This window comes from Heterocephalus glaber, unplaced genomic scaffold, assembly GCF_053883595.1.
Source record: "Heterocephalus glaber isolate CG9 unplaced genomic scaffold, H.glaber_assembly_v1.0 deba00001594, whole genome shotgun sequence".
NCBI lineage: Eukaryota > Metazoa > Chordata > Mammalia > Rodentia > Bathyergidae > Heterocephalus > Heterocephalus glaber.
The window spans coordinates 12,107,724-12,131,415 of record NW_028258369.1 but is presented as its reverse complement, the minus strand read 5'-3'; the positions used below and the strand labels follow the sequence as shown (position 1 = coordinate 12,131,415).

General features: G+C 37.0%; 1 protein-coding gene across 2 annotated transcripts in view; it reads right to left on the bottom strand.

Annotated features, from left to right (window-relative positions):
- The window catches only part of Scml2 (Scm polycomb group protein like 2), a 78,905-nt gene that overhangs the window by 42,744 nt on the left and 12,469 nt on the right, over positions 1-23,692 (bottom strand). For both annotated transcript variants that reach the window (XM_004866143.4, XM_004866144.4), the window contains exons 2-5: positions 17,604-17,669; positions 10,743-10,813; positions 9,700-9,934; positions 6,370-6,458 (exon numbers count right to left, since the gene is read on the bottom strand). In XM_004866143.4, coding sequence (XP_004866200.1) covers positions 6,370-6,458; positions 9,700-9,934; positions 10,743-10,813; positions 17,604-17,664 — 456 coding nt within the window. In that variant the 5' untranslated portion in view covers positions 17,665-17,669. The remainder of the gene's footprint in view (positions 1-6,369; positions 6,459-9,699; positions 9,935-10,742; positions 10,814-17,603; positions 17,670-23,692) is intronic.

The following is a 23,692-nucleotide window of genomic DNA, read 5'->3' as shown; positions in this document are numbered from 1 at the left end:
AAAACTCCTATACTTAACTTCTACCTTCTTACTTTTAATCCACTTCTTTGATCTTATCAAATATTCTAGTCCATTAACCTTCATGTATTCACTTACTAATATTTATAATCTACTATATGTGAGACATGACTGAAGGTTTTTTAGATATATTAACCAGAAAAACAGATAAAATCCCACTCTTATGGCACTTATATGCGTAAGAGGAGAAACATACAATAAACATAACTTAAAAAGCAGAACATATACAAATGCTAGAAATGATAGCTGTTATCCAGAGAGAGAAGAGAGAAAGGGGAGAGAGAGAGGGAGAGAGAAAGGGAGAGAGAAAGCCAAAGAAAGCAATGTGGGGGGAAAGGATGTACAATTTTTTTTTTTTTTTGTACCGGGGATCAAACTCTGGTCCTTGCACTTGCGCAGCAGGCGGCGAAACCACTGAGCTAAATTCCCGGCCCAGGATGAACAATTTTAAAGAAGGGAATTAGGTCACATGAAAGGTGACATGTGAGCAGAAACCTGAAGGATATGCGATCTGAAGAGAAACCAGAGTATAAAACCTGAAGGATATGATTACTAACCATGCAGATGTCAATAGAGAGGTGTTCTAAGCATTCTAAGCAGAGAAAATGCCCAGGGTAAAGGTCCTAAAGTAGGAGATACATGTCTGAAAAGTCTGAGGAACATCAAGGAAGCAAGCATAGCTACAATGTAGTATGTAAGTGGGAGAGCAGCAGAAATGAAGTCAAATTGTTAACAAGGAGTTATACCATGAACTATATTGCAGGCTACTGTAACGACTCTGGCTTTTACTCTGAGTAAAATAAGGACCCCCTATGGGCCGGGGATTTAGCTCAGTGGTTCCACTGCCTGCCTAGTAAACCTAAGGTCCCGAGTTCAATCCCTGGTACCAAAGAAAAAAAAAAAAAGACCCCCTGGAAGGTTATGAATAGAGGAATGATATACTATAATGACTTATATTTTAAAAGAAATACTCTGAGTGCTACATTGATTACTGAGGAAGGTATTACAGCAATCCCAGTAAGAGATAAAAACAGCTTGTACCAAGGTAATAGAGATGGCAAGAAGTGGACAAATTTGGTATACATTTTAAGGGTAGAGCCAATAGGATTTCCTTTGGACTTGATATAAGGGGAGAAAGAAATAATCATCAAAGTTTTTGGCCTGAGCAACGAGGATAGTTCCCACTCCCTGAGATGGGGAGATTGGAGATGGAATTTTAGATGTCCATTAGATATCCAAGTGGAGATGCTGAGCAGGTAGGTAGCTGGATACATAAATCTAAGTAAGTTAGGTCAATAGGTCTGGATTGAAAATACAGATCTGAAAGTCATCCGCACATAAACTGCATTGACAGCCAGGAAATTAGGTGAGATTATCACAGTATTAAAATTAGGGTTTCTCAGCCTTCGCACTACTGACATTTAGGGACAGAACATTTCTTTGTTGTGGGGGGACTGTTTTATGCATTGTAGATATTTAGTAGCACTCCTGATCTCTGTTCACTAAATGTCAGCAGCATTTCCCTACACAGTTGTAACCAAAAATATTCCCAAACACCACCAAATGTCCCTGGAACTGAGGCAGGCAGGGAAACCACTCCCTCTTCCCGCTGAGTACTACTGCTACAGAAAAGGACTGCTACAGTTCGGTTTGAAAATGTCCCCAAAGGGCTGGGGATTCAGCTCAGTGGTTTCACCGCCTGCTGCGCAAGTGCAAGAACCCGAGTTCAATCCCCGGTACCAAAAGAAAAAACAAAATGTCCCCAAAAAGGCTGATGTGCTCAGAGGTAGGGCTTTCGAAGGTGATTAGATATGGGGCACAAATCTCATGAGTTCACTGCTGAAGGTGCTATTAGAAGGTGGGGCTAATTGGAGGAAGCAAGTCAGTGGGGACCCCTCTCTCGCTGTCACTTCCTATTTATCACATAATCAAGAATCAGCTTTCCTCATAACTGACCTCTATTTAAGTGTATGATGTGGGCTAGGCACTATGAAATTCTGAGTTGTACTTGACTGTTGCCACTCCTTAGTCCTTGCAACTCTGCCCCACTAGGTTCAGTGACAGTTTATTCTAGTTATCCACCTCCTTCTACTTTTAAGGCTATTCTGATTCCTTTACCCACCTTATAAAGGTGGGTAGGTATTTCTCCAGGTTCTAATCTTGATGCTCCTATCTTTTATGTATTTTTTGAACTAGCTCATTCATGCTTAAGGCTTCTATCACTACTATTTGTTCTAAAAACTTTCAAATCCACACGCCTAAGCCAAACTTAGTTTATAAGTTCCAAATCCTTTATTTCTGATAGCCTATAGACTTCCCTACTCAAAGTTCCCACAAGTACCTCAACATATCCAAATCCAAAGCTATATGCTCCCTTCATATGTATTCATCTTCCTGTACCCCCTTATCCTTTCAACCATTTAACAAACAGAAGCCCAGGAACTAAGATAGGCACTGAAAATACAGACATGCTAACTGTACAACTGGAACTCATATTCTAAGACACAAGAGAGTAAAATAATATAATCTAATAATACAAAGATGGATATATGCAAAAGATGCTACAGAAGTACTGTAGAAGAATGGATGGCAGGAATTAGGGGAGGTACCTTAAGGATTTAATGCCTGCTCATATGTTTAAAAAGTAGAGTTAGCCAGGGATTTCCAGTGTGAGTCAAAGCACAGCTCTAAAAAGGAACATGCTATCTATAGGACATTATAAGCAGTTTAGAACATAAAATCCAAAGTAGGGTGCAGCAGCTGCAAACCAGAGTACCTAAGAGGCTACATTAAGAAACTTACATTTCATCCTAAGTGTGACCAGAAACTTCAAAAGAGTTTTAAGCAATAGAACGAATATTAAGGTTTTTGTGTCACATACACATCTCTAGCAGTTGTGTGGAAGGGTAAAGATCAGGGGTAGTTAAAAGGCTAGCGTAACACTCCAGGCAAGAAGAAAGCCTACACAAGAGGCAGTGGTGTAAGATTAGAAAGAAGAGACAGAACAAAGCAACAATTAGGAAGCCAAGTGCGTGGACCTACCTAATTAATTGGCTATGCATAGGCCAGAGTCCAAGAGGAGTATAAGGATTTAAGAAGGTTCCTGGCCAAGTTTCAAATTTGGCTGGAAAGGGCACAGACAAATCAAAAAGAAGAAAAGAAAGACTGTGCAACAAAAAAGCAAGCAAAAGCTATGAGGAGGCAATTTACAGAAAAACAAAAGGTCATTAAACAAATTTCAAAAGCTCAATTTCACTGCTAATTGGTGCAGTGCAAATTAAAATAGAGGGCTATCATCCCCATCTCTGACTCTCTCTCAAAAATTCATAAAATTTTAAAAGATGGATAATATATTAGTGAAGGTTTGGGGATATAAACATATCTATATGCTCAACAGTGGAGCACAGCTTGGAACACCCTTTTGGAATGTCATTTCAGAGTTTTTTGTCTTTAGTTTTTCAGACAGGGTCTCAAGGCTGGCCTTGAAGTCACTATGTAGCCCAGGCTGACCTCAAACTGATGGTGATCCTTCTGGTTCAGCCTCCAAGTACTGAGTTACACATAAGTGTCACCATGCCTGGCTCAATTTAACAGTAATTATCAATACTTAAAACATACATCCCCTTGAACCAGCAATTCTACTTCTGAGAAAATAGCCGTTCATATTTATACACAAAACTTAATATAAGAACCCTCACATAGAACATTCAAAACTAACAAAAATTCAGACTACCTAATTATCCATCCTTAGGTTAAATTCTGATAATCCATACTAGAGAAAAATACAATATAACCCAAAATATATATGAATTAAAATGGAAAGATTTCTAAAACATGCATATATTAGGAGAAAAAAAGTAAATCGCAGAATGATATATATAATATATTCTTATTTATGTCTAAAAAATTAAAAGCCTGTATCTGTTTGTGAATGGAGAGAAAAAGGTCTAGAGCAGTGGCAGTGAACCTCTGGCATGTGTGCCACAGTGCGTTGTTTGTTATCACTGAAAGCTCTAAAAGGTTCGCCATCACTGGTCTAGAACAAATAAAACTTCACTTTAGAGAGAAGAGTGGAATGAAGGTATAGACAGAACAAAAGGAGCTGCATTTTTTACTCTAGCAAAGCATAAAGCTTGATCCTGCCCACGTATCCACAAGAATTACTTTTATAATTTAAAAACTGACAATGTGTATGACATGTGGCATGTGACTAGCTGATAGAGCAATCTGATAAGTAAAAGAGATCCAATGGCTTTTCTAAAGCCACAGCCCAAGGTAAGAGGTTTTAATAAAGACTACTGCCAGCCAAGAGTGGTAGTGCATGCCTGTGATCCTAGCTCCTAGGGAGGCTGAGGCAGGAGGATCCCAAGTTGTAGGACAGCCTGGGCAACTTAGGGGCCCTGTATCAAAATAAAAAATAAAAAGGGCTGAAAATGTAACTCAGTGTTTCCCGGGTTCAATCCCCGATACCACACATATACACTCATGCAAAAAAACTACTGCTAATTTAGCTAGTTCATACTGGTCAAAAGACTTGCATTTGCTGATCTACCTTGCTGGCTGGGGAAGCCCACTTTCTGTATTCATGCTGCTCAAAGGTGCACTCAGATAATTTTTCTTCACAATGCAGTTGTATTAATTGATGTCTTATATCCTTATGTCTTTCATCTTCTTAAAAAGCTTTATAAAACTATAATCAGTTTTTACATTCCCAGTATGAATAGTTGTAGTAAAATTTAAGTACTATATTAAAAAGCCATTTGGAGAGTGAGAAAGAAATATTAGGAATCATAATTTAACTAAAACTTAGCTTTAATTCACTATTTCTTCACACACTCTTTTCAGTATTTTCTCAAGAACATGAACTACTTTTGGAGTTTTCTCTCTCATTTTTATAATATAACAAGTATTTACTTTTGACAATTCTTTCTCATGACTACTTTTAACTTTTACTTCTGAAACCAAGTCTCTTCGAGTAACTTTCAGGTAGTTTTTTGGCTTATCATCATTTTCTCCAATATGAAGAGAATGACTAATACAGCATGGTAAAGAGAGGCTTCAGTTCTACAGGTAAATTAAAAAAGAGCAATGAATATCTGCTGCCACTAGAGCACCCCTTACATATCTAAAGTCAAGAAAGAGGCACTCTGAGAGACTGAAGCAGGAAGACAGAGGTCAAGCCCAGCCTGGGTAACTTAGCAAGCCTGTTTCAAAATATAAATGAATGAATGAGGGTTAAGATGTAGCTTAGCATGAAGGCCCTGGGTTCAATTCCCAGTACAAGAAGAGGAGGAGGGGGAAGGGAGAAAGAGTGGGAGGAGGAGGAGTAAAAGAAAGAAAAACAACAAAAAAGAGGGTGCTAATTTGGCCAGTAAGTGATTATAATTGAATCATTTTTATGACCTGGTGTTTTGAGCAGAATTGTGTCATCCCCAAAATCTTTATGTTGAAGCCCTAACCCCCAGAGTACCTTAGAATGTGACTATATTTGGAAATAGGGTCTTTAAAGGGGTAATTAATTTAAAATGAGGTCATAAGGGTGGGTCCTAATCCACTATGACTAAATGTCCTTGTAAGAAGAGAAAAGTAGGACACAGAAACAGATCACATGAAAATACAGGGAAAAGAGCACATCTACAAGCCAAGGAATGAGGGAAGAAACTAACCCTGCCCACACCTTGATTTCCAACTTCTAGCCTCCAGAGCTATGAGAAAATAAATTTTTGTTGCCTAAGCTACTATTATGAATTTTGCCCGCTCAAAATTAATGTTGATGCAACTAATCAACAATGTGACTGTATCTGGAGATAAGTCCTTAAACCAGTATGACCAGAGTCATAACAACAGGAAGAGACCCCAGGGATGTGCACAAATACAGAAGAGTCTATATGAGGAAGAAGGTGGACATCTGTAAGCCACAAAAAGAGATTTCACCAGAAACCAACGTTGAACCTTAATTGTAGACTTCTACTTTCCAGAGATGTGAGAAAATAAATTTTTGTTGTTTGAGCCACATAGTCTGTGGTACTTTGTTATGGTGGCCCCAGAAAACTAATAGATTTGCTGATCAAGTAATTTAAAAAGCATTTTTTTCCAGGCATAGTGGGACAGACCTGTAATCTCAGCACTCGGGAAGATGAGGCTGGAGGATTGCTGTGAGTTCAAGGGCAGCCTTGGCTCCATAGTGAGTTCAAGGCCAGCCTAGAATACATAGCAAGACTATCAATCAATCAATCAATTGCTAGCAATCTTGTTTATCCATGTCAAAGAAGACAAAGCATTTAAGCATTCCCATTAAAATAATAAAACCATGGCCCAGTAGATAGAGGCCTTTAGTAACATTTTTCTTACCTTCTTGAAGATTGTTGCAGGTGCCAGCTCAGATCCATTTAGTGTTCGGAAAAGGAACACTGGCCAAGATGATACATTCATCTGGTACCCTATTTTTATGAAAGAAGTTATGTATCATGAAAAAGCTTTTCTATGATTCTATAGTAAACGGGCATTTAAAAAGTAGGTTTCATTAACCACTATTTTCTGGAGAATTACTTTCTCATCTAAGGACTTGGGACATGGGCAGAAGTAGTAGATCTAGCCTCTTCTTGTTGATACTGGCCCCACTGTAATATGTGGCAACAATGCTATAGTGGGGGCTAAAAATTGATATTTAAGAGAAGCCACTAGCTAGGCTCACCGACAAACACATATATCTTGGGGAAAGGCCATAATACTAAGGGTGATCCAAGCCAGAGCCCAGGAAAGTTTCAATTCTACCACCAACAAGCATACAAGCATAAGCAAAGGTTGTAGAAGACTTCTAGCTTCCTTTTCCTCAGAGTACCTGACTTCCTTTCCTTTTCCTTTCTTTCAGAAAGACAATTTTCTGTCAAACTCAGCAAATGTATACATACAACAGTGTATTTCATTACATGTAAGTTTTGGGTCAAAAGAAAGACTGTATTTATTCTAGTTAATGATATACATGCTCAAGTATTTTCAGGAGGTGTACTACAGTCAATAACTTACTCTGAAATACATTAAAAAATAAGATAGGTTGATAAATCAATAGGAGAGCAAACAGATGGACAGATAAATGGTAATGGTAGAACCTATGTACAGTAGTAGTTATACAGGTGTTCACTATAAAATTCTTTCATCTTTTTTGTATGTTTGACATTTTTTCATAAAATGTTACAAAAAAAAAGACTGCTCTCACATTAGCAGTCACATACTAAACATGATCTTAGAATTTGTATCAGAAGTTGCCAAAATAAACACAAGAGCTGTCTTTTCTAGAGCTCTCACCAACTGGTATCACAGCATCCAGCATATGTAGCAGAGAGCAGAGGTCTACTAGTTTTACTGTTTTCTGGGGGCAATGTGTTTCACGCAATACCTGCATGCCTCAATGTCAGAACTGGAAAGTTGGCATGCACTTCTAACGGGTACATGCATTAAGATATGGAGGTAGCCAGGTGTGGTGGTGTAAGCCTGTAATCCCACCTACTTGGGAGGCTGAGACAGAAAGACTACAATTTGAAACCAGGCTAGGAAACTTAGTGAGACCCTATCTCAAGATAAAATTTTAAAAACAGGCTGGGGACACAGCTTAGTGGTAGAATGCTTTCCATATGTGAGGTACTTGGTTCAATTCCCAGTACCTCCCCAATCCCTCAAAAAGATAGGGAAGCATATGAGTCACTGGTAACAGACCTATCAATAGGACAAAACACACAAAAGAGTTAAGGCTGGAAGTCATGCTCTAATAATCCTATACTCAAACTTCCTTAATCTAACTAGGGAAACAATTTTTTCTAGGAAAAAAATGGGAGGAGGCTGATTTATTACTCTGTTATAATAAGGTAAATTACTGATATCTAATAAATTTGTTAACTGTTTATTAAGTATCTCCACCATTATCTGTAGACTACTGCATTAGAATGATTCGGTTCCTTATGCCTTTCTCTTAGCTCCCATCTTATCCATACAAAACACTGTATGATTTTTGGGGTTTTTTTTTTTTTGGTAACGGGGATAGAACTTGGGACCTCGCGCTTACAAGGCAAGCGGCAGCACCACTGAGCTAAATCCCCAGCCCAACACTGTATGATTTAAAAAATATCATAAATAAATGTGAATGACTATGAAGAAAAGAAAGCAAAAAGCATACACGGTCTAAACCATCTTCTTGTAATAATATATCTCTGCTTAGTTTTAAAAAATATTTTAAACTGCCAGGTGTGGTAGCACATATCTGTAATCCCAGAAGTTGGGAGGGTGAAGCAGGAGGACAGATTTGAGTTCAAGGCCACCCTGTGCTACATAGTGAGTTCAAGGACAGCTTGAACTACATAGTGAGACCCTGTCTCAAAAAAACAAAATATTTTAAACTAACTTTTTTGTTGTTGTAAGGATTGAATCCAGGGCCTTGTACATGCTAAACACATGCTATATCACTGAACTGTGCCCCTTAGCCCTTAAATCAAATTAATTATAATTAACAATTAAAACAAGGACAGTATGAAAAGACAAAACTAAGAGGCAGTTATTTTCAATATCTTAAATTTTTACTTCTTGGTGAATTTTTATAACAGGAGACAAAGACATCGATTCTCTCATTGTGCTTTATAATAGTTTTTACTTTTAGTACATGAAGAAGAAAAAACCAGGCATGGTGGTATATGCCTGTAATCCCTTGGGGATCACTCAGGGAAGCTGAGGCGGGAAGATCCCAAGTTTGAGCCCTGCCTGGGCAACTTAGACTCTGCCTCAAAATAAAAACTGGAGGGCCAGGGATTTAGCTCAGTGGTTCCACCGCCTGCCTCGCAGGCACAAGGTCCCAAGTTCAATCCCCGGTACCAAAAGAACCCAAAATAAACAAAATAAAAAATGGAGCTGCGGATGTAGCTCAGTGTGAAGGCCCTGGGTTCAATCCCCAGTACCACAAAAAAAGAGAAGGAAGAAGAGGTAAACAACAGCTAAAAACCAACAACTATTGCTCAGAATGTAGAATGGGGACCAAATAAATTAAATCACTTATTTTCTATACAGTATCACAACATGCTTAGATTTTAAAAAGAAAAACTTTGCCTCAAAATAAGAGTCACACCCTTTTAAAATGTGGGCCAAATCTGAGTACTACATATATGTTCCACCTTAAACCCTTTGCTAAAAGTTCCATACTTTCCTCCTTTTCAGAGACCTAAAGGTAAGTTCTCCTAAAGGTGGTTAGGATTTGGAACTCTCTCTAAAGACCTAAGGGTACTGACTCCTACCCCTATAGCTCTGTTTCTTCTGACCGTAGGCGTAATGATATTTTCATCTTTGAAACTGGAGTCTGAATGTGGAATCATACCTTTCCTCTATGCTTATCCACCGACCAAAACTGTTAAATGGCTCACTAGAAAATATCAAGAGGGGATATAACTCATCAAATGCTACAAAATACTTCCCCAAAAAAGTCTCTGAATCTGCATGTGAAATCTAATAAAGCTGCTTTGGCACTTCAAATCTGAAGACTTAGCATAAGACTTGCCTTGAAATGGGACCCTTTAGCACACATTAACCACCTAAACATCTACTTGCAATAATGCCTAACAACTTTAAAAGACCATTTAAAACTATTTCTACTAAATATCACATTAGTAAGAATATGTTATTTTATAAACTGTTTATCCTTACCTAGTGGAGGCTGAAGTAAGTTTCCTTGCTTTTCACATGTTCCAACAGGCTGTATGTCTGAGGAATCAACAAGCCTCCAAAAATCATTACTACTGTCACTACCATCCAGCCGTAAATTTAATCTGGCCCCAGAAATTCCAATAACTGTGGCAATACACACTGAAGTAGCATTGCGAGGGTCATGGGCTTCTAATTTCATACCAACTTCGAAGTCATTAGCAGGAGGAATCTTAGACTATATATAAATAAAATTTTGTTAAAATACATCAACTATAAGAAAAAAAAGATGGTCAGTTATATTATCAGAATACCTTGGAAACATTTAAAATGTTAATAGTAAGAGTTACAATAGATGGTGAATGAGGTCAGAGCTGTACAGGTCAAGGAAAAGATCTCCAAATTTTCTCCTTAACTTGACATGCAGCATTAGAAACAGGACACCTAGCTACTATCACTCATCTGCTCACACCCAAGCAACCTACTACCACTTCTAAAATTCACCCTTAAGTGGCTTTCTAAAATAATAATCTGATTAGGCCATTTCCTTTGAAATAAGTGACCTAGCAGCTTAACATTGCCTATGATAAAAGTCCAACTCCTGAGTCATTTAAACATTCCCACACCTTTAACCTTATTCCCACTCTACTACCTCAATGCATCTTGTGCTCCAGCTACCCCATGCCATCTCTCACTACTCAGAGTCTTTCAAACCCATCTGCCTTGGCTTCAGATGTTCTCTCTGCTTGGACTATCCTTCTCTTCATTCCTACCATCTCAAATACCACCTCTTCTCTGAGTTTCCCCTGCCCCAGTACAGTTATCACACTTCTCATAATTATTTACTTACCTGTCTGTCTTTTCCTCTAGTAAGGGCTTAGTATACCCAACACAGAATACATTCTTAATGAATAAATGCAAACAGACCATCTGACTCCCAAGTTACACAACCACAACCCCAGTTTCTCCTCATACTGCCAGAACTTAAAAATCAGACCCCTTCAACAAGTAAATGGTTTACCTCATCTTACAGAATTTTGGCATACCTGTCTGAAGCACTCTGAGGGGGCACTTAGAGATCCAGTCTCTTTCAAATACATGTTCCAGTCAAAATCATCTGGAAAAAAAAACCCATATGTACATAAAACATATATACATTAACTTTCAGAATAAAGTGGGTTTTAGCTCCATACCTCTTTTTAAAAATACTCCCTAAAGAGCAGATTGAAACTTCTTGATCTCCATTCGATTACTAGCATGGAAATAAAAAACAAGCCTATTTCCTGAAATATAATGGCTCTGATATAAATACAATCCAGATCCCCTCAATGTACTAAGGACTAAAGCATAGTAATTCTAAAAATGTGGATAGAAACAAGCAAGTAATTTTTGTACAGTAACAGTACTCTATTTACCTGTCTCTAATATAAATTTATTCAAGAAATGTGTCTACACAATCTCATCCCATTAAAGTAAAAGTGTTCAGGGCCGGGGATTTAGCTCAGTGGTTTCGCTGCCTGCTGCACAAGCGCAAGGACCCGAGTTCAATCCCCGGTACCAAAAAAAAAAAAAAAGAAAAGAAAAAAGAAAAAAAAAAAGTAAAGCTGTTCAGATATGTGGTCTAAAAAAATTTTGCCCCTGGAATGTTTTCTGGAAAGAAAAACATCTAAGAACCAGAGTAATTGCTCAATGAACCATTAGATCTCCATCCAGAGTGACAAGAGGATGGGGGCAGGACGAAGCAGTAAACTCATCATTAATTCAGCCATCAATATGCATTATTTTAATGATCTACTCTTACTTCTTTTTTAATACTAGATGGGAAGATCAGAAAAATCATACTTTTCTTGGCTTTAACATTTCATGTGCAGACTGTGATGACACTGAAAACTTAATTCTCATCAACCACAAAGTTTTTCTATACTCGTTAAATTTCCTCCTTATAAAAAATATTAGGTTTGATAGTTCCCCTTCGTTGGGGAATCCGCATTACCAGCTTCATATATTCAGTAGTCTCTCTTACCCTTATTCTCCTCAATCCACAATGTCAGTTACCCATGACCAACTACAGTGCAAAATTAAGTGGAAAATTCCAGAAATAAACAGTTCGTAAGCTTTAAATTGCATGGGATCTCTGAGTAGCCTGATGAAGTCTCACAGTCTCACTCCACCCCACTCAGAGCACTAATCATTCCTTTACCCACGCTGTGTACACTACCTACTAGTCACTTTGTTGCCATCTCAGTTATGAGATCAACTGCTGAGGTATCAAAGTACCTGTATTCAAATAACTTATTTTACTTAATAATGGCCGTAAAGTGTGAGAGTAATGATGCTGGGAATTCAGATATCCAAAATAGAAGCCATAAAGTACTACTACTTTAAGTGAAAAGGTTAAAGTTCTCAACTTAGGAATGGAAAAAAAGCACACGTTAAGGTTGCTAAGATCTATGTAAGTTACAAGTATAGTTGTTAATCCTTACTGTGCCTAATTTATATATTAAGCTTTATCATAGATATGTAAAAGTATAAGAAAAACATATAGGATATAGTACTCTCCATGGTTTCATGCATCAACTGGAGGTCTTAGAATGAATGTATGCCAGATAAGGGGGAAATATTGTATTCTTCAAAGGATACTGTATTCTCCCCTTTTTCTGTCTGTCTCTCTTTCATACACACACACATACACACACACGAGTGTTGATAAATGTTTAATAACCAGCTTTATGAAAATACAACCAAAAAGCCTAACTGGTAGTGTGGCTTTCTGTAGTGTAAATACTACCACCATGGCTGACTGCGAGGAGCCAACGTGAAGTTTCCAACTACACAGTTAGGAAGTGATGTGCACAACAGATTCTCCCAAGTCAGTGTGAGCCAGGTGTAGCACACTACCATTACATATATGTACATTTGTATGTGTACGCATTATATATGGTATTGAGCATGTCATATATAACATTCAATACCTTACTTTTTAAACACTTAACCATAAACTTAAAAACATAGTGTTTAAGTCCACTTCCAGATGATGTGAGTGAGCATTACCAGAGTATTGAAAGTCATGTAGCAGTGTCAAGCATATGGACTTTGGAGTCAGAGTTGCCTGCATATGACTCTGAACAAGTCATTTCACTTTCATCTATAAAACAAGGAAAGTAATATATATGGTACTAGGTGTTTTGAGGATTAAATGAAGTAGCACATAAATAAGTCAGTTAATAAATGGTATATTATAAAACTAAATGTCATAACTGTGCCTAAATTTGTGAACTTAGTAGCTTTGTCAAAAGTGAAAAGAGAAATCCATGGCTTCAAAATAAAACTGACCAGATGTTTCAGTGGTCTCCTAATCTCACAATCAGGAGACAAAATTTTAACTGAAACTACCACATGATCTAGGGCAGTGGTGGTGAAACTACGGCACATGTGCCACAGTGGGCTGTTTGTATCATTGAAAGCTCTAAAAGGATCACCATCACTGATCTAGGAGAATATTTAAAAAGAACAAAACAGCTAGGTACAGTGGCACATGCCTGTAATCCCAGCTATTCAGAAGACTGAGGTGGGAGGATTCTATGTTTGAGGCCAGCCTAAGCAACTTAGCAAGACCCTGTCTCAAAACAAACACACAAACAAAAAAGGCTGGGGATGCAGATCACTGGAAGAGTGCCCCTGAGTTCAATCATCAGTACCACAAAAAATAAAACAATAAAAATGTTTTTTAGGGGTTTTTTTTGCTTCTGTGATTTTTTTCTTTGATACTTGTCTAACATGCATGTGCTGTAAAAATAGTTAACAGGAAAATAACTTGAGGTGATGGCTAGCTTTGTTTAATGTCTTAAATTTTTGTGAACAATCCAAGCATAATTGTTAAGAACATATGTATATTAAGTTCGTGTACGTGGAATAAAAGTTTTATGAATGGACTTTTCAACTACTTTCTCTACAGCTTTTCATGTAAATTAGCCTTTTGGTTTTGAAACTTCTCTGAAGGAAATTGTACGTTCTTGGAAATTTATTTCTTCCCTCTTGGCAGTTAATGGGCTTTTTCCAAGTTTAAAGGCAAAGTTTATCATAACAAAAATACTAGTAATATAACTACCATTCTCAACCATATCCCATGTCTCCCCTTTACCCCCTAAAAAATAATTGAAATGAAAAAAATTTATTTTATGATGGAAGAGGAGATTGGAAAAAATTAATGTGTTGTTTAAAATTTTGGTATATGGCATTTCTAACTTAGGAAGCCACAATGTTCTTGACCCATCATGATATTGGGTAGCATTGACTGCAAGTTTTGTGCTTCCTGATCACTTCTGGTTTTTAAGAATTTCTTGATACTCTTTATAGCTTGCCTTCAATTTTAATCCTTTATTCTCTTTGTCAGGTGCACAAGATTACCTTTTTAGCCTTCTGTCTTGTCACCAACCATTCCTATTTGGTGGCCATGTGCTTGGGAAAAGGCCGCATGATCTTTCTGGCTCCACTCAATGTCTAACATACCTGCTTCCTCTGCTTGCATCCCACAGACTACTTCCCTCATCTTCTTCACTTGGCACGACTCTCCTTAGTTGGTGAGACTGTGTTTTCTCCCTGTAAGCCCTCCCTATCCTGATAGTCTGTCATTGTCTGCTTTTAAAATCCTTTCTCTTTCTCTCTTCTCTAAATAACGATGGGGCTAAGTTATACCCAAAGCTCACCCTACAGAATATTTCCTCAGTACTTTACAGAAAACACCAAACAAAAATGCCATTTTAAAAGAGGTGTATTTTTTTTCCTTTTAGAATGTAAGCTCCTCAAGAGCAGGGACAATGTTTTCTGTATGTTCTATTGTGCCTAGTACACTGTAAATGCTCAATAAATATTGATGAAGGGAGGCAGTAAGTCTTGATGATAAGGGTGAGAAACAAATCCCCCCCCCCAAAAAAATGAATGGAGGAAACTTTCAGTAGGATGTCATAAAGGAGCTGTAAGGCAGAAAGGAGTTTAAGTTGAGAACAGTGACATGGAAACTAAAACCTCACACGTATTGTATACCCCAAAGAACACTCTTTCATAAGCCAATAACCTTTGTAAAATTTTTCAATCACACTGGAAAATACTTAACAAATTTGCTCTCCAATATCACCATTTATGTTGCTATGGGCTATAATTTGTGCTACCAAAATCTTTATAGTGGTATAATGTAATAGAATCATTTTCTATCATATTGCTAGCTGGTGATCATAAGTATCATTTACCATTTGGAACCTTAATTTTTGTTGTCTTTTTCAGAAGGTAAAATTTTTAGACTGCCTCAAAAAAACTGTTCATTCTGGCTGCCTGTGTGATGAGACCCTATCAATAACTTAGTGGAAACACAGGTGGATGCAGGCTTTACTAGTTTAGATTTGACACATCCACATTAACAGTACAGCTGGATTTCTCAACCAGGAGCCCAAAACAGAGAATCTTAACCAACCCTATGGTCCCTGTCTGCCTCTGCATCTTGTTCTAATTGAAAGATAAGAAAGTGAGGGTGGGTTGGGTTCATTTTTTTTCTTAAAGATACCCAGAAACTGATAGGTTTCTTCACATATATAACCCTGTGATCTGATTACTAACTGTACATGCCCATGGTTGTCCTTATTTGACTTCTACTCCATTCTAGCCTATACATTAGCTGCAACACCTTTTGGCACACTGAATATAATCTATATAAGCCCCACTGATCTCCAGAGTACATAAATAGAATCCTAGCACCTTTCATTAGTTCTAGGCTTGGATTCACAAGCTACGTGAAGAAGATAGGCAAAATATCCAGAGGTGGAAGCTTCTCAGTTGAATGATCAGCACTCACTACTTCACGACATTTATCCCAACTGTAATAGCATTTTTAAAAATCTATCTTGCCCTGTAAGCTCAAAGAAGGCAGAAATCATGTTTGTCTTGTTCATCACCGGATTCCCATACTGGATCACCACTATACACCACTGTCCTAAGTACTATGACTGCACCAATTAATAAGATAGACAAAATCTTGTGTCTCTCTTGGAGCTAACATTCTAGCAATCACTTACTAAGATGAGATGTTAGAGTCTAGGATCTGACAAGTATTTGTAGATGACTGTCAATTCAATTAAGTAATCTTGGGCCAGGGATTTAGCTCAGTGGTTCCGGCGCCTGCCTTGCAAGCGCAAGGTCCCAAGTTCAATCCCCACTACCAAAAAGAAGCCCAAAAAACAAAAAACAATTAAATAATCTTTTCTTAAATGAGAAGTTTGAGAAATTTGAAAAGTTACTAGTTTCAACCTTTAAGAATATATATTTTAAGCTTATTTATATGAAATATCCAGAATAGCAAACCTAGAGACAGAAAGTAGGATCACTGTTTGCCTATAGAGATAGAAAGCTGATCAGTATTTGCCTAGGAGAGGGGAATGGGGAGTAATTGCTAATGGCAATAGGGTTTCTTTTCAGGATGGTGAAAATGTTCTAAAATTGACTGTAGTGATGGTTGGACAACTCGAAATATACTGAAAACCACTGGATTGTATAAGTAAATAAATAAACTATATGGCATGTGAATTATTTCTCAAAGAAGTTGTTATATTTAAAATATATTTTAAAAAGCAGGAAAGAAATAAGAACATTCTAACCTAATGGTCTCCATTTCCTTAGGGAGTTTGGGGGGGGGGGTTAAGGGAAGAGCTGAAGAATAAATAAAGCCAATGAAAAAGGAATCTAAGGGAGCACTGAGGGCTCAACTACAGTGAGAAACAGTGATTCCATGGGGATAACCTCTATAGGCAATTTTCATGTAGGAATAGAAAGCCAGGGGCTGGGGATATGCCTCAGTGGTAGAATGCTTGCCTAGCATGTGCGACACCCTGGGTTCAATTCTCTGTACTCAAAAAAAAAAGAAAAGAAAAAGGAATAGAAAGCCATGGGGTGAACTCCAGAATCAAGGCTGGCAGAGCAGGTACAATAGAAAGACAAGGGGCAAGAAGTTGGCCTGCAAATTTCTCATAAAACAATAGTTTGCTAAGGTATTTTTATTCAGCTTTTGTATGCATATAACTTATTTTTATTTTTCTTAGGAGCAGCAGATCCAGTGTGTCAGATGCAATCTCTTGAGTTTCTCTGATGCAGTTGTATACACATGCTGTTCAAAATAAGAAACTTAAAATATGAAATAATAACTCTCAGGGTTAATAAATGAAGTTGGTATCTACTGAGTATTTACTACATAACTAGGCATTATATTGTGTGTTTTACAATCATTTTTTTATTTAATTGAAATAGTTCCATAAGGTAAGAACTATTACTGGGCCGGAGATTTAGCTCAGCAGTTTTGCCGCCTGCTGCGCAAGCGCAAGGACCCGAGTTCAATCCCCGGTACCAAAAAACAAAAAAAAAACAAAAAGAAAACTATTATTATCCCTGTGCTACAAAAAAGAAAAAAGAGACTAAGGGACATTGAGTAATTTGTCGAAGGCTATTTAGCAAGTAAGGAGTGAGGTCATGATTCTAGAACAGGTCCGTCAGATCCCTCAATACCTAAGCACTTAACAAATCAGCTGCTTTTGAAACATTAAAAAAAAAGAACTTTTACAATGACTAATGTTAAAAAGGGAGGTTTAATAATCGAATTATTTCAAGGTGGTAATAAATGGCAATTAATAATGCAGTATCTAGGATTTGGCAAAATTTGCAATGAAACATAGTTATCAATTTATCTCTAAGTAAAGTCATAAAAAATTTCAAAAGTAAAGTAATACAAAATTTTTAATCTTTTGTACTGCTTGGATGATTAATTTACAGGAGTTTATTGTACAGATTGTAGAAAAAGCAATAAGAGCTCATTTTAGCACTGAGGAAAAAAAGATGTTACATTAAGCTACTTTACTTTAAAAACCTACCACTTTGCACAGAAGATGTGGATGAATGAGTTTTCTCTCGAGTCTCCTTCTTGACATCCATTGGATCTAACAAAAAAAGAAAATAGCAATACACAACGTCACAGCAATAGTCTGAAAGAGTACTTCAAACAATATAAACTAAAACTATTTTAATGGGCCAGTTTTAATTTTATGATTAATATCTTCATTTTTAACATATGTCTTAAATACGGTGAACCCTCAAGTTACGACCTGCCTGACATAGGAACAACTTGGGTGAATTAGTTTAATGGAAGATTCATCTGCTTCTTGTTATCTATAGCATGTACCCAGGTAAACATCCAGATCTCAGCTATATTGTCTTAAAACCAACTTGAGTTACAGCCAGCCCATGGGAACCAATCCAGTTCATAAGTCAAGGTTCCACTGCACTTTCTAATATACTATGCACTTTATAATTTGCTCATTTCTTTTGTTTACTGTATATCTCATTCTATTCAAATGAAAGTTTTATAAGAGCGAGTATTTCTCTGTCTTGTTCATTGCAGTATCCTCAGTTCCTAGAATAGGACCTGACATACAGAACAATCACAAGCATTTGTTAAATGAATGCACTGATAGATCAAATTGAGCTGATCCTTACAATGCTTAAATTAACATGTCCTAGAAATAAAGTGGATGCTTGTGATGTTCAACATGTAACAGAGAAACCAGAATACAATGTAATTCAATGAACTATGCAGTGTTTCCTCTGTGCTAAGCTACGGAACTCAAATAGACCTGTGAGACTGCATCAAATCTAAGGCATATCATTTTATCTACATTTATTACAGTATGTATCTTTGAAAGGACTTGTTTTTAAAAATTTAAGAATACAGTTATTATACTTGAAAATTAATCACAATTCCTTAATATCATCAAATAACCAGGAAGTGTTTATATTTCATCAATTGTCTTAATTATCCTAAGTATGTTTGAACCAGATCTCAAATAATATATGTTGATATGTGTCTTGAGTACCTTGTGATATATAGATTCCTCTTCTTTTTTTTCCTTGAAATTATTTTGCTGACAATACCAGTTAGCTAGTACTTACAGAGTTTTCCAATCTGGATTTTTTTTTTTTTTTTTGGTACCAGGGATCGAACTCAGGACCTTGTGCTTGTGAGGCAGGCAAGGTGCCACTGAGCTAAATCCCCAGCCCTCCAGTCTGGATTTTGCTGACTCCTTTCCTAAAGTGTTGGGTTCTTCTGGCCTTCATATTTTTGTCTAAATTGGTATTAGTTTTTCAATCCATAAAAGCACCCCCCACACACACCACTGACCAGAAGAGTTTAATCTTATTTTAGAGGTAGAACTACATAACAAGGGATAAAATAAAGTTATCCCCGAATAAAGGTAGGAAGAATTCAAGATCCCTTTAGTTTGAGATTAGTCACACACTAGACAATCTTTTTACATTTTCCCTCTTGAGTCATGAAGCTTCCATGTTTTACTATGCTGATCATTTCAATGTTAGATCAAATAGTTTTTCCTTTAGGAGAATATGACCACGACCATCTTATTTCCTTTATACATATATTCCACTAACAGTGAGAATAGTGCTGAGCAGAAAGACTCAAAGTGAACCCAAATGAAAATTCATAATATTCACCAAATTTAAATTTAAAAAGTATATCAAATATTTGAAATCCATATGTATCATTGGAGATTTATTTTCACTCCCGATCCCTCTATTATTCCTACTTCCAAGATTTTTCCTTTGGCATATGCAAATGTGTAAATTCTCAATGTAGGCACTGTTGTAATACTAGTTGTAAGATCAAGTTGAATGCTTAAATTTACTTTTAAGCAAAGATTTCTGTCTTAAAATGTACTACAGTACTCAGCCCAGCACAGTGACACACAACTATAATCCCAGAATTAAAGGAGGCAGAGGCAGGAAAATCAAGTCCCAACTGGGGCAACTGTGCAAGACACTGCCACAAAATAAAAAATAAAAAGAAGGCTGGGGATGTAGCTCGGTGGTACAGTAGTAATAAATAAATGCATCTGTCAGGTGTGGTCGCGCACATCTGTTATCCCAGTACTCAGAAGGCTGAGGCAGGAGGATTGCCAGGAGTTTGAGGTCAGCTTGGACTAAACAGTGAATTCGAGGCAGCCTGGACTACATAGTTAAACCTTGCCTCAAAAAAATGCATGATCTATAATGATCAGACATACAATTACCTGGGTTCAATCCTAAGATACTGCAAAACTGCTCCAGGGAGCATAACCTTCAAACTGTCGTGCTCTAAACAGACAAAATTTTACAGCAAAATATTTCACCGTCTTTCTTGTTACAAAAATGCCCTAGCCTTATAGGAAAGAAAATCCCTAATGGGAGAATGAATAATTCACTTTCAAATATACAAAATGCTTTTCTACTGAGCTTTCAAACCATAAGAGTTAATCCATTTAAACCAGTGAACAAAATCTTTTTCTGTCTCACTTGTACAAATGACTTTATTAGTAGATGTGCATTGTAGGCAATAATTCCATGTACTATTAAGGGTCTATGCCTAAGAGAAAGAAAACAAGGCCTCTGAACTCTGGGAGTGCCTTTGCGGCCTTCCACCCTACATTTAGCAGGTATTAAAGCAAGTCTTGTTTGGTCTAAATTGTTTATATACCCACCTACCTCTCCTCCTAGATTATAAAGCGATAGAAGATATGGAGCATGTATTATTCTTCCTTGTAGCTTTCCCTCAGCAAGCACAAAGCCTGTACTTAACTGTGATATGATCCCATTTGTATATAATTTTGGAGTGTAAACGGCATGAAGAATGTGTAAATATTTTGGTGATCCTCCTTCTTGATATCACAGGGTAGCAAAACATGAGGTGATCTTTATCTTCCATTTTTGTAGAATACCTATTTGGATTCTTTACAATGGCAATTACTAAAAAATCAGAGAAAATTACTTTCATGGGGAGGGGGCGTCCTGAGAAGTTTTATAAATAACCCCTAGATGTTATATTAAGAAGCTATATATATGAAATGTTGATTTGCACATAAATTTAAGAAATTATATATTCTTTTTTTTTTCGGTACCAGGAATTGAACTCAGGACCTTATACTTGCTAGGCAGGCATGGTTATTACACTGTAATAACTAGTAATGCCATATCATTACACAGAATAATTATTTTAATTGCTTAAAGCTGTTACCAGTTGCTTTGCTTTCCAGATTCTTAGTTTTCCCAAGTGTAAATTAAGGCTAATACACCCTAAATGTCATTGTCATTGAAATCATGAAAATGAGATAGAGGAGTGAATATGTAGCACATCCGGCTTAGTGTTGTGAACAAATGGATGCTCAAAAACTGTTTCTAACAAGATAAGGATGCCCACTATCGCCACTCCTATTCAATATAGTTCTGGAAACATTAGCCACAGCAATTAGAAAAGAGAAAGAAATAAAAGGAATAAAGATAGGAAAGGAAGAAGTTAAACTGTCATTATTTGCTGACAATATGATACTTTACATAGAAGACCCAAAAAACTCCGCCAAAAGACTTCTAGACTTAATTGACAGATTCAGTAGAGTAGCTGGATACAAGATCAACACTCAAAATATAATAGCCTTCTTGTACACAAATAACAGACTCACTGAGAGAGAAATTAGGGAAACAATTCCTTTTGTAATAGCATCCATAAAAATGAAGTATCTAGGAATCAATCTAACAAAGGAAGCAAAAGACCTCTACACAGAAAACTACAGCACTCTGAAAAAAGAGATCGAAGAGGATATAAGAAAATGGAAAGACATCCATTGTTCCTGGGTAGGAAGAACCAATATAGTGAAAATGGCCATACTTCCAAAACTGCTATATAGATTTAATGCAATGCCAATTGAAATTCCAACAATATATTTCACAGAACTAGAGAAAACAATTCAAAACTTCATTTGGAACCAGAAGAGACCTAGAATAGCAAAAGCAATTCTAGGCAACAGAGACATGACCGGGGGTATCACAATCCCCAACCTGAAACTATACTACAAATCTACTGTGATAAAAACAGCATGGTACTGGCAAAGAAACAGACCCGAGGATCAGTGGAATAGATTAAAAGATGCAGAAACAACTCCAGACATACTCAGCCACCTCATCTTTGACAAAGGAACCAAACACCCTCATTGGAGGAAAGACAGCCTAGTTAATAAATGGTGTTGGAAAAACTGGATTTCAACATGCCAAAGATTAAAACTAGACCCACACCTATCATCATGCACTAAACTAAGATCTAAGTGGATTAAAGATCTAAATATTAAGACAGAAACACTAAACTTGCTGGAAGATTAGTTAGGTAGAACTCTTGAAGACATTGGCATAGGAAAAGACTTTATGAACAAAACCTCAGTAGCATGGGAACTAGCAGAAAGAATCAACAACTGGGATCTCATCTTATTAAAAAGCTTCTGCACTGCAAGAGAAACCACCAACAGAGCTAACAGACAACCTACAATGTGGGAAAAAATTTTTAGCAGCTGTTCCTCAAAGGACTACTCTCTAGAATATATAAAGAACTAAAAAAAATCACACACACCCCAAATTCAAAGATCCAATTCAAAAATGGGCATCTGAAATGAACAGACATTTCTCAGACAAAGAAATAAAAGCAGCAAAGAAACATATGAAAAAAATGTTCAACATCACTGGTCATTCAAGAGATGCAGATGAAAACAACACTGAGATTCCACCTCACCCCACAAAGAATGGCTACTATCAAGAAATCAACCAATAACAAATGCTGGCAGGGGTGTGGGGAGAAAGGAACCCTTCTCCATTGTTGGTGGGAGTGAAGACTGGTGCAACCACTGTGGAAATCAGCATGGAGATACCTCGAAGAACTAGGGTTAGAGGTCCCATTTGACCCAGCTATTCCCCTGCTGCGTATCTTCCCAAAAGAATTAAAAGAGTCATACTATAGCGATATATGTGCACCCATGTTTATAGCGGCATAGTTTGTAATAGCTAAAGCTTGGAAACAGCCCAAGTGCCCATCAACTGGAAACTGGATAAAGATGTGGTCTTTTTATAAAATGGAGTACTACTCAGCCATAAAGAATGAGAAACTAGAGACATTTATAGCTAAATGGATGCATATCGAGGCCATACTCTTAAGTTAAATAAATAGGACACACATGTGTAAATACCTAATAGTTTCTCTGGTGTGAGAAACTGAAAGTGTAAATAAGGATGAAAATGATTAAAATGAATAACTGATAACTTGAAATACGAAGAAAAGGTCCAAAGGGGTAGGGGTGGTGGGAGGGGAAGGAGAAAGGAAAGAAGGGAAAGGAAAAATTATGAGAAAAGGAAAAAATGGAAACAGTCTTTGTAAATGGGGAAGGGTGGAGAGGGTGAAGGGAGGACAGGTACAAGCACCCAATGATAAATGTAATCATATTCCTAAAATGTACCAATAAAAGAATTTAAGCAAAAAACAAAAACAAAAACAAAAACTGTTCCTAACCAGGCATGGTGGTGTACACCTGTAATCCCAGCACTCAGGAGGCTGAGGCAGGAGGATCTCCAAGAGTTCAAGACTAGCCTGGGCTACACAGTGAGTTCAAGGCCAACCTGGACTACCAGCGAGAAACCGTCTCAAAAAACAAAACTAAACAAAAGAAAACAAAAAACTATTCCTTATCCTATCCCATCTGCGCCAGTTACAATTTACCAGTGAGTTTAGTATTAATACTTAACAGTAATTATAGTGTAAAATAAAACTATGTTCCAATTTTGATTCCCAAACGGTTACTTTTCCAACGTGTAAGCCAAAAGGGTATTTAACAAAACAGAAACTCTTAATTTAAGCATTCTTACAATAAGCAGTAATAATTAAATGCATGTATTTATAATGATCAGATATATGATTACCAAAGAAGCAGCCATCACCTACTAATCAGCATTATCAGAAAAAAGTTATAATACGGCAGCTAAAGCCAAAAGAAACTTAGTGTCACTTTGTGGTGGATGACTTTGAGGTAATTATTCATAAATATATTATTTCCTGTAGGATAAGTATGCCAAAACAGCCCTGTGAACTCTAAAAAATTGGAAT